Here is an 11,883-nt window from a genome sequence, read left to right as displayed (position 1 = left end):
TCTCCCTCCCTCCCTCCCTGCCTCCCTGCCTGCCTGCCTGCCTGTCTGCCTGTCTGCCTGCCTGTCTGTCTGTCTGCATGTCTATCTGCCTGTCTGCCTGCCTATCTGCCTGCCTGTCTGTCTGCCTGCCTGGCTGTCTGCCTGTCTGTCTGCCTGCCTGTCTGTCTGTCTGCCTGTCTGCCTGCCTGCGTGCCTGCCTGTCTGCCTGCGTGCCTGCCTGGCTGTTTGCTTGCTTGCTTGCTTGCTTGCTTGCTTTGTCCAATCTGCCATCTCTGAAATCAGGGAGCATCTGTCACCAGTGGCATGTTAGATATGACGCCACACGGTCATTTCAAAACTCTGGTCCTATTGGCTGCCTCCCTTTGGGTCACAGGCCCTCCTAACCAGTGCCATGCCCACAGAATGAAGGCCCCAAAGCAAGTCCCTGCCATATGGTTGTTGAGGTTGGGGGCTTGGGGTGGGGTGGAGAAAGCTTTGGTAGGCCTCTGAGCAGGGTGGGGGAAAGGGAAGCCCAAGCTCCCTACTGAGTCTAAGGTCCAGTCTAGCATGGGCTCCACTGGCTGATGTTCCCCATGTAATGGGTCCCTATGTGACACAGGCAACCGAAGCTAAGAAGGTGGAAGGATCATACCAGGGTGGGTTTGAACAAAAGAAGTTGTCAGAGATGACAAAAATCAGTACTAGACTAGTTTCTTCTGACCAGAGCTCATCCTTCAAACTAAAAGCTACTTACTTCAGTGTCCTTTGAGCCCTAGGAGATAAGAGCTGTGGAGGTTTGAAGGGAGGAGTCAGGAAGAGCTGCCGAGGAGTTTTTAGGGTAGGTTGCAGAGGGAGTTCCTGACAGCAATGGAGCAAAACAAACAAACAAACAAACAAGAAAACATCCATTTAATGCACATACTTTAAGTCCCTAGTTTTTAGTGCTCAACTGGAGAAGTCTGGGAGGCCTCTATACATCTGTCAGAGTCACATGCTTGTTCTGCCAGCCCATTTCGTCATTCTGAAGTCCAGTAAATGGGTTCCTTTCCTACTCCCATGATAACCAGAGAGAGCTAAGAATGAAAGACACAGGTCAAGCAGCCAAGGCCAAACAGTCCTCAGATGGTGAGGCAAGACTCTGCCCTCTCTTCAATGGTTCTTCACCATCAAGCAGCCTTGCCCAGTTGTGGAAGTCTTCAGGTTGATATTGAGAAGAATCTGCAATCTTCTAGTCAGTGCTATACCTTTTCCAAGGAAGGCTCATGCACTTGGAGTGTGCTTTAGCTCCAGCTTGGGCCCTTCCTTGTGCCTCCAGGGGCGTCCCCCCAGCTGGTGGTCACAGGGTGGCTCCCATGGCACAGTGCGTACCTCCTAAGATCTCCTTCCACTCCCTCTCTTGTCCTTGGCCTCAAGCCTTTCCAGTTGGGCTAAAAGTAGCACTGACTCAATCGTGGCCTGACCGGGAGCCAGAACTATTTTGATTCTGTCCTCAGGAATCATGTGGTCTGAGGCGTGTACAAGCTGGGCTGCTCCCTCTGGCCCTCAGCTACGGTGCCAGGAATGTTCTGGCCCACACACCTGTTCCCAAAGCTGGGCTAAGTGTTTCTACTTAGCCACAGCCTCCACCCCGTGCCTTCTGAGGTACTGCTCTGAGAAGGAGAGGTGGTGGGACTGGGTAGTGGGAGGAGTAAGGGATCTAATATCTAATAATCAGCAAGTCTTAGGCAATACTCATTCTTTGAGCTGTTAGATACAAGTCTGTCCATTTGTGTTGGAGGTATCCAACCCTTCAGTACCGGCAGTCTCCTTAGAGATAGAAAGCACCATCCTTCCTTGCTAGGCTGGGGACTTCCCTCTCAGGCGCCTTAACAGGGGAAAGCAGAAGAGATGCTGACTGGCTTAGAGCTAAGTCATGATATAAGGCTCCTTCCTGGAAGGCCTGTTTCTCTACTGGATTAGTTCAGCTATTCCTCAAAGCCAAGTTGAGGCCCCACTTCCCTAGACAGCCTCCCAACCAAACCAAGCCACCTCTGTCCTATGATCCAAAGGGACATTGGTACAGGCTACCTTCAATAGAGGACCCACACACACACCCTTCACGTCAACTGTGAACCCCCCCCCCCAACTTCAGATGTCTCTGACTTCTAGAATTTTGGAAGCAGCCAACATCCAGCCTATGTAAGCTGGTGACTTAGCTCAGCTCAAGAACCAACCTGATCCACATGTCCTTCCTGTGTCTGCTGACTTGTATATTCATACAGCATCACTGAACGCGAACAAGATTGCCATGACTGGTAGGAGCATTGTGGAGGTGACATCTGATGATCCAGGGTTCCTGCCCAAGAGCAGCCCGCAGCTTCCTGGAGGATACTTATGTCCCTGAATGATAAGGGCAATGCACTTACTCAGAGTCTTTAGTGACTACCTAGGCCTCAGAGAACTGGAAAAGGCCTCCCTGAGGATCTGACCTGTGACAAATTTTCAGTGACATTCAGAAGTGCCCGCAGTGGGATGACGAGAGAAGAGGCCTCAGCTGTAGAACAGTAATGCGGAATGTGGAGGCTGAAAGACTGTCATATTTTTTTGTGGTCAACTCACATACCTGCAGGTTCCATATAATGCAGATTGAACAAAGTGTGGACTGAAAATATTTGAAAAAAAACTACACTAAGCACATACAGATTCTTTTTCTTAACATTATTTCCCTAACTAATATGGTATAATGACTATTTCCATATGATTGTCTGAGGTATTGTAAGTAACTCAGAACCCAGGATAATCTGGCCACCATGGCTTCCCTTTCTCTGAGCTTCCAGAGTGCTGAGTGCCCAGCTCTGTGTAGGATGTATGGGCTGTATGTAAATACTGTGCCATGTTATGGAAAGAGACTGGGACATCTGCAGATGTTGATGTCTATGAGGGTCTCAGAACCAACCCTTCATAGATAACAAGGGAAGACTTGGTTCATAGATCTACCAGCCATTGACAGGGAGGCTGCTCGGCACCTTCCTGTGAACCTTATAAAGTAGGAAGGGAGCATCACCAGGGTCCCAGAGTCCCTACCTCTCCAGGGCCTGATATCTTCCCTTCCAGCCTCCTTCTGTTCCCTCCCAATTAGCATGAAATTGGCCCTGGTAATGTTGGCGTGTGTTCCTTCTTGTTAGACTCTTAATATTGTATGAGTCACAGGGTCAGATGCCCTGGTGTGGTGGTCAGGGTCAGAGGTGTGAATTAAAGCAACACATGATCCTTAGGCCAGCTGAAGAGGCTGCTTTCCTTCCTCACTGCTAATGACAGCACTCCCAAGGCTGTGACACTCCAATTCCTTCTTCTGTGAGCTTTAAACATCTTGCCCACACCATCCCATCCTTGCAGTATGAACTCTTTACAAGTATTTAATCATTACATAACTTAATAATGTCTTGTTAAGTGCCAGGCCTGAGGTCTCACAGCTAGTCACAATAGAGCAGGCTTGTAAGGCCCAATCTCTGGGACTTTCGAAAGTCCCAGCATTTCTATTCTCTAGGCAACACAAGCAGAAAGAGTGATCCTGGTCTGAGAATGCTGGATGACTTGGCCTCTACCCTGGAGACCGCCATGTCTCCCCTGCTTCTAGGAGAATCTTTGGTCCCTTTGAGTCTCATGATGCCTACTGGATGTCAGACATGTGTGCCAAAGCCTCAGAAAGCCCTAGAAACACATTAACTCTGTTGTCGGCATCAGCACCCATTGGCCTCAAGACCTACTTCCCTCGGCTTTGCCTTTCTTTTGTTTCTGTGTCTTTATTATGATTATTTTCTTTCCCCTGAGCATCTCCTATAGACGAGGCTGATCCCCCAGCTTTCTCCTTTGGAGTGTTGGGACTATAAGCATGAGGTACCACATCCAATCAGATTTTTCCTTTTTCTAATGCCACTCCCCTTAGCCATCTTCCCAGGCTTCCGGCCAATTCATATTTCCTTCCTGTAAGCTTCCATAGCACTCAGTACCCAAACCACAGCATCTCCGAGTTTCCTTTGTCTTCCTCCGTCAGTGGTCATTTGTGTGTGATGGCAACAGGCACACATTCTAAAGAGCGTATTATGCCCTTATGAAGTGTGGTTGAAGAGGGAGAGTAAACACATAATCAAGGTTGAGCCGAAGCATGCAACATGCATGTACAGGGCACACCTGTACCACTCAGCCCTCCACAAGGGCATACAGAGCCACAGTCTGCAGAACTGAGTCAGTACTTCCATCCAATTGACAGGGGCCAGTTTTCTCATCTGATCCGCCTCGCGGTTGGTTTGATGAAATGAAGTTAAATGTATGGAAACATTTCAAAGGGTTAAAAGGTTGGGTGTCAATAGTGTACCGTTATATTTATCCTGTCTTCCCAAATGTGTAGTGTCAATCTTGACACGCAGTAGATATAAACATCAATTAACTGAGATTGCATTGGTTCATCCCCGTCCCCCTCCCCCACTTACTACCTTCCATGGCTTTGGAGGCCATTGTTGATCCTAGCTCGGAGAAAGCCGCCTTCCGGAGGGATCAAGTGAGAAGCAGAGGAAAGTGTCTTGCGATCAGTAGTGAATGGACTCTAAAAACTACCCTGGTCTCCATTATGAGAAAGAGCTGGGAAGTCTAAGGCACTTGGGAGCCTCTGTGTACACACTAGGCCCATCATCCTCAAGAACAAGCATTGCCTTTCCCCAGTTTGGGCTCCCAAGCCCTGGGTTGTGTCCGTGTCTTGATGAACTCCGGGCCAACCTGGCCCCCACACGGCTACAGCTCATCGGCCCTTCTTTCATTTCAGCACCCCTACCCCACAGAAGACGAGAAGAGGCAGATTGCGGCCCAGACAAACCTCACCCTCCTGCAAGTTAACAACTGGTGAGTTGGCACCACCTGCCCACAGGCTCTCAGATCCAGGGGCACATGCTTGGCAAGGGAATGTGGATCAGGGAGAGCAGGTAAAATGCCACACCTACCTCAGCCTCAGCTCCACTGCCAGGCCAGTCCTCTTCCAGTCAGGGAACCTGACTCAGCCTCTCCTGGGCTGCAACAGCAGCTTCTCAGCGCCCTCTGCTGGGAGACAAACACATCCCTAGAAACCAACACTGCCAGAGAATCTGGGCTCACTAGCCCAAAGCAGACAGACCAGAGGGTCTTGCATCAGGTAGCAAAGGTACAGCCAGCTGTGGCTATCTGGTCTACCTAACTCCTTATGTGCTGAAACCAAAGCATTTTACAAAGTAAGGTGGGAAGGAGGAGGGAGAGATGCCTTCCTGAGCCCACAGGAATGTCAGTGTCCTTGTCTGTTCTGACTAGGCCGGATGGATGGATGGATGGATGGATGGATGGATGGATGGATGGATGGATGGTACTAGACCCTAAAGCTGGGCCACTGTCATAAGTCCAAGTCAGAATTTGGTGACTGTGACCACAGCTCTTCCTTTCTCTGTTCAAATCCGGTGGATTTTGACAACTCCTCATGCCTTCTTCCCACACTGCCTGTGGTCACCAAGCCCCAGGTAACTCACAAACTCCTCAGCCACAGAGGGCTGGTACCCCAAGCCTGGTACATCTGACCACTGACACCACGGGGCAGCTTAGCCTTCACATCGTCCCCACCCCGAAAACACCCATGTGACCCAGATGGCGACTAACCAGATCATCACCATTCCCCCTGGGCAGGTTCATCAATGCTCGGAGGCGCATCCTGCAGCCCATGCTTGACGCCAGCAACCCAGATCCTGCTCCCAAAGCCAAGAAAATCAAGTCTCAGCACCGGCCCACCCAAAGATTCTGGCCCAATTCCATTGCTGCCGGCGTCCTGCAGCAGCAGGGTGGCACCCCAGGGACGAACCCTGATGGTGAGATCAGGACTTGCCATAGGTTGGGGCTGGTGGGGCTCCTGGAAAGCAAAGATTCAAGGAATGACTGTCTCCTCACCCAACCAGGGTCCCTGTCATTGCACCTTCACATAAAAAGCTTGCCTCTGCTTTTTATAAATCTTACTATAAGAAGGGATGTTGTGTGCTCATTTTTGGTTTTTTTTGCTATTGCGTGTTTGTGTTTTGTTTTGTTTGAGACAGAATCTCATGTAGCCTGACCTCAAACATACTTTTTTTTTTTTTGGTCTTTCGAGACAGGGTTTCTCTGTGGTTTTGGAGCCTGTCCTGGAACTAGCTCTTGTAGACCAGGCTGGTCTCAAACTCACAGAGATCCGCCTGCCTCTGCCTCCCGAGTGCTGGGATTAAAGGCGTGCTCCACCACTGCCCAGCTCTCAGACATACTTTGTAGTCAAGAAAATCCTTGCATTTCTGATCTCCTGTCTCTGCCTTCTTAGTGCTAGGATGACTATTACAAGTACGAGCCAAAAAAAACTCCAAAACTCCTTGTGTAAATTTTGAACAAACGTAAAGCAAGCTCACAAAGGAGTGGAAGATGACTGTCCTTAGCATCAGTGACTGTTCATCAGAACCCCCTCCTCACTCCTCACATTCCTGGGTTGCTCAGTGCAGTCAGTATTGGCCTAGCTCTCCAAGGCCAAGGCATCTATAAATACCAAGGCAGGCATCTGGCTTGTGAACAGAGGCCAAGAGAAGCTTTGTTCTTCCAGATTCTCCATCACACCCTTCATACACGCTCTTCAAATTGTTGGTTTTCTGGTGAACAATGAATAATTTAATCAGTGAGACAACTCTGAGGTTGGCACGTGAAGGCCACTGTGTGGGCAGTAGGGAGGAGACAACCATGTGCCTGCATAGCTTCATGCATATGGCTGTACCCCGGTTTCTGTGTGGTGGGGACCATCTGTCAAGGTAGAAGAGGAATAAATAGAGGTGGTGCTGGGCAAGTTTTCAGAAAATCCCAGCTCGGTCAGTACTGACACAGTTCCTTGAATCCATGACTTAGCTATCTGAGACTTAGTTTCCTCCTCATCCGAGTTAGGACCGAGGATCCTGCTTCACAGAGTAGTTAGGAACTAAAATAAATAAATAAAACTCAAAGTGCTCCCTGAGAGAATACTGAATATGTATTAGCCTGGGGTATTGCCTGGGATGGTGCAAAAGAAGCCAAAGAATGGAGGGGTGGGCATCTCCATGCCGGTGAACTGTCTCACTCAGTGTTTGGTGCTCTTACAAACCATCCCACGAGCCAGCCCATCCACCCTGCCCATCACTAAAGTTGCTGGACCCGACCAACAGTCCTTGTGTATCCTAACCTTTGTCCTCTCCCGTGTAGGCTCCATCAACTTGGACAACCTGCAGTCCCTGTCCTCCGATAATGCCACCATGGCCATGCAGCAGGCCATGATGGCTGCACACGATGACTCATTGGATGGAACCGAAGAAGAGGATGAAGATGATATGGAAGAGGAAGAAGAAGAGGAGGAGGAGTTGGAGGAGGAGGCAGATGAGCTGCAGACAACGAATGTCAGCGACCTGGGCTTGGAACACAGTGACTCCCTGGAGTAGTCAGGCAGCCCAGGTGGCACTGGTCACTGAGCAGGAAAGGAGTGTCATCAGGAGGGTTCAGGGTGGGAGGGAGGGGATATGGGCAGGCAGCACCAAGAAAGTTGGGCCCTAGCTTCCCCGAATCATAGCTTGAAGAAATGCAGAGGCAACACCCTGCTCCTTCTTCCCGACCACCACGCTTCCATGAACACCTACTTCCAGACCCTCGGACTGCAGGGCACTCCATTGCCGGGGCCAGTCAGCCTGTGCAGGAAGGCAGAGTGAGATCTGGACTCACCAAATACCCGAAGATGGGTGGCACCCATGGCTCCACATGGAAAAGGACTTGGGTTGTTTACAAGCCCTGCCCTGTGAGGTGGACAGGCGCTGTTTGCAGAGTGGACATTTGCCAAGGGGCAGACTTGGAAGGAAGGGTGAGAGAGGGGGGGTCTAACATTTCCCCCCAGGAGAATCTGAGCTCGCTTGAAAGATACTCAAGGATGGTCCATATGCATAACTGGTGGCCAGAGGAGGAGGGCCTGAGGCAACACCGTACCCTACAGGTCTGAGTGGGACGCAGACTGCACAGGGCTCCAGCCTGCCCCACTAGGACCCTGTCTCTTAGCACAGCAGCCATGGACTTAGGAGAGGGGGATGGAAGCCCAAAGAGACTCCTTTCTCTTGGAAATGCATTGTCAGTGGGTCCAACCGGAAGAGCTTAAGAGCGGCTTTCCATCTGGGTCAGCTCTAGGACCAAGCAGGTGGCAGAACCTGGATCGGGAGCCATACTAAGATGACTTTGGGGACCACATCTGTCCCGAGGCGATCACATCACATCTCCTGCAAAGATAGGACCTTGACGTTTTACCCTAGAGACTCCTCTCCTCAGATGGAGTTCTTCAGATAGCCCAGCCCCTCTGTGACCCTCCACAGGTCCCCATGATATCCCTCTGCTCCCAGGCTAGTACCGCCAGCCTCTATCCTCCTTCTCCATTCCATCCTCCAGAGAAGGCAGAAGATACATCAGAAAGAAGCATTAGCCCAATGGGAAGCCAGGGGCTGAAGAGGTGCTGCTGCTCTTGCCTTCAGTACCAATGTGGCAGGAGGATGGTGGACAAACTGATCTGCACACACCATTGGGCTCAGCTCTGAAGGAACTGGGGGCTCCTGGGAGGAGGCTACCTACCATCCGCCCTCACACACACCCTCCAAGCCCAACTCGGAGGGCCCACGATTGGCACCCGCTCCTCCTGTCCCCTCCTATTCTATGGCTATGAATGGCAGGACTGATCACGTGTGTGTTTTCCATTGGGTTTAATGTGATGGACGTGCAGTTTCATTTGTAAGTGTGCATTAGCCATCTCCTTCAGTGCTAGGACATGAGTGGCTATCTGGCTCAACCGGAGGGGACCCTTGGGACCTTCTGGGCCTCCCCTCTTCTACCTGGTTGGGCGGAGCAAAAGGATAGTCACTTTTCTGAGGTCTCCCGGAAATGAATGTATTTCTCCCCCAAAAGAGCTGATATTTAATGTTTTACTAGGGATTTTTGAGAAACAAATAACCTTATTTATAATCTGGGTGATCCAATCATTTTTTTACTCCCTTTTGATGCCATACCTAGAGGAAAGGCAAGCTTTTTTGGCGTGAGACTTTTGCAACACGCAGTGGATAAAACGTGTTTCCTCTTCTGGTTCATTTTTCTTGTTAAAATACATACATCCACGCATAACTTCCTCTACTCAGCACCGTGACAAGCACCCTAATCAGCACGGACATGTGCACATGTGTGCACATGAATACACATGCCTACATCTCTTCCTCCCAGCCCCTTCCACCTGCCTAATGTTATGCAACCTCCTTCCAGTGTATCCACCAAACCAGTACTGAATGTGGCCGCGAAGTTTTCAGTAAATCTTATCACCTACCGAAATGCTGGTGCACAGTTCTCTCTTTTCTTGGAGGTCCTTTACGCCTTCAGTTGGACCCTGGGCCAGACAGCATCTGGAGCCCCAGAATCCACCCCGTTGGACTGACCTCCCTCAGAAAGGGACAAAGTAGGGGGCTTTCAGGGTGACCTCTGGTAGCTGTCTGGAGAGGAAGATGGTCCAGGGTCCCGCTTGACACTCTTTAAGTCAGAGCATGGAGAGGACAGAGGAAGCTCTGCACTGCCCTCTCCTGGCAGTTCTCTGCACTGCAGTGGAGACCTGACCGTAGCTCTCTTCCCATGTAGACTTTTGTATTTCCCCACTGTTGCCCCAGGACTTTATCATCCAAGTCGGTGTAGCCATGGTCCACACATCACTCTCATACGTCCACTTTACTTTGACCAAAGGTGGGAAGTCCTGGAACGTGGAAAGACATCCAGCCCGAGCAGCAGCTTTAACCCTCGTACTATGTCCATGGCAGGGTCTGCCCCAGACTCATCTCTGCATTCCCTGAAGCCAGGCCAAGGATGCAGAAGGGGTCAGAAAAGTCGGAAGATTCACAAAAAGATAACAAATCCATTACAACAGCACCTCCCCAAACTGGAAAGACGGAGAGCCAGGCGTGGTAGATCATAAATTGTCCTAGCCCTCCAGAGATGGAGGCAGGGGAAGCCAAAGTTCAAGGCCATCCTCGGCTACATAATCAGTTAGCGGACAGCTTGGAATACGTGAGACTTGCCTCAAAAAATAAAACATAAGTAAAAAGAGAGAATTGTGGTAGACTTCACTGTCATTTCAAGAAGAGGTTTCAGTGGATGAATACACACACACACACACACACACACACACACACACACTCAAAGGAACTGGAAAGAAGAATCAACAGTTAAGAACACTTGCTGCTCTTGTAGGGAGGACACACATTCAGTTCCCAGCACCCTCCTCAGATAGCTCACAACTGCCTGTAAGGATACCTGCCGGTCAGGACACCTTTCTCTGACTTCTGCAGGGACCAGGCAGGCACACTGTGTACATAACACACATGTGAGCACTCACACATACAAATAAAATAAGAAATCATATATATATATATATGTATATATATATATATATATGAAAAAAATTTCATGACCAAATTAGTCGAATGCTCTTAGCTAAAATAAATACCAGCCAAATTAACCCAATGTTCTTAGCTAAATATTTCATATATTTTGTGCAATGCACATTATAGTCAGGGCTCCAAAAAGTCCTGCAGGAAAAGAAGCCTATTTAACTGTTTAGCTGTTCCTTAGAGTCACTTGATCTGTCTCTGCTTCTTCCAAGGCATATGTATTAAGGATTCTGCAAAACACACAGCAGAAAATATGTCCCGAAGAAACTAGACCAATGTGGTTTTCCGCTCAAGGTTTTCCATCCCGAGGTGCCATCTTCTCATCCATGCTGACAACTGGAAGTGGGTTTGTGGTGTGGGTGGTTGTGTTCTCAGGAGGCAGCAAGCCATTGTCTGCATGATTCAGATGCTACCCAACCCAAAGAGATGTCCTCTGTGGTAGTGACAGGGAGGGGTACGGGGTGGGGGGGTAGGTGGATTTCCTTAGTCTAAAATGAAACTCTGATAGTAGGGCCCAAGAAAGTGGTCAGTCTAGCTTCTGTCCCTCACTGCCAGTCCATCAGAAAGGCCCTTTCAGGCTTGCAAGTCCTGCTGGAGACTTAAACATTCTTGACCCAGAAACCCCTCTAACTGACTTGCCTAGGCCAGAGGATGGCAGTGAATGGCAGCCTGCAACTGGCTTGGTCTTAATCCCAAGGAGCTCACTGTTGTTCAGTACACGGTTGTTAAACTGCCACTGTCCTGGGCTCTGTTCACACCAAGGATACAGCAACCATGGTCATGAAGCCCTTTCTGGGAGTTCACATTCTAAAAGGCTGGGGCAGAGCCACAGTCTAATACCCTGGGACACTCATCTTTCTAACTTTATTGCTCAGGGTTGCCAGCAAGAGCTGCTGGGGTCAAGTGGGACTTTGCAATAACATCCTGTTTACAGACGTGTTTTGCTCAGAGCGGTTGCTTTTTTAAGATTTTCACACAAACATTTAGAAGTTGGAAGACTCTACATTGAAACAAATGAGATTCCTGGTCTCTCTTGAAAGTCAGGCAGTCAGGCAATCTGGGATCTACATCCTCATGACCATGGGGCATCTGAAGAACTGCTACCCTGAGATTCACTCTCTAACTCCTGACATTCCCCCCACTCCTGGGGTAGCCCAACACTGAGGCTGAGGTCAGCTGAGGTCACGCTAGGACCGTCCTTATGTAGTTAACTATGTATTTTTCCTTTTCTTTTCTAATATCTCAGTGGGTTCAAGTGTTTTGTTTTGGGTGGTTCAGTTTGGTTTGGTTTGATTTGGTAGTATTGATGAGGATTGAACCTAGGGCCTTGAAAATGCTTGGTAAATGTCCTACCATTGAGCTACATCCCAATTCTCTCTCTCTCTCTCTCTCTCTCTCTCTCTCTCTCTCTCTCTCTCTCTCT

The 11,883-nt window shown here is 49.5% G+C and overlaps 1 protein-coding gene across 5 annotated transcripts in view; it reads left to right on the top strand.

Annotated features, from left to right (window-relative positions):
- Positions 1–9,354, top strand: part of Pknox2 (PBX/knotted 1 homeobox 2) — a 268,228-nt gene extending 258,874 nt beyond the window's left edge. For all 5 annotated transcript variants that reach the window (XM_026779163.1, XM_026779165.1, XM_013346330.2 and 2 more), the window contains 3 exons: positions 4,778–4,854; positions 5,659–5,837; positions 7,213–9,354. In XM_026779163.1, the coding sequence (XP_026634964.1) occupies positions 4,778–4,854; positions 5,659–5,837; positions 7,213–7,445 (489 nt within the window). In that variant the 3' untranslated portion in view covers positions 7,446–9,354. The remainder of the gene's footprint in view (positions 1–4,777; positions 4,855–5,658; positions 5,838–7,212) is intronic.
- Positions 9,355–11,883: the final 2,529 nt, after the last annotated feature.

The sequence above is a fragment of the Microtus ochrogaster genome, chromosome 5 (assembly GCF_000317375.1).
Source record: "Microtus ochrogaster isolate Prairie Vole_2 chromosome 5, MicOch1.0, whole genome shotgun sequence".
Lineage (NCBI taxonomy): Eukaryota > Metazoa > Chordata > Mammalia > Rodentia > Cricetidae > Microtus > Microtus ochrogaster.
Note: the sequence above shows the minus strand (reverse complement) of the source record. Positions and strands in the feature narration are given on the sequence as shown.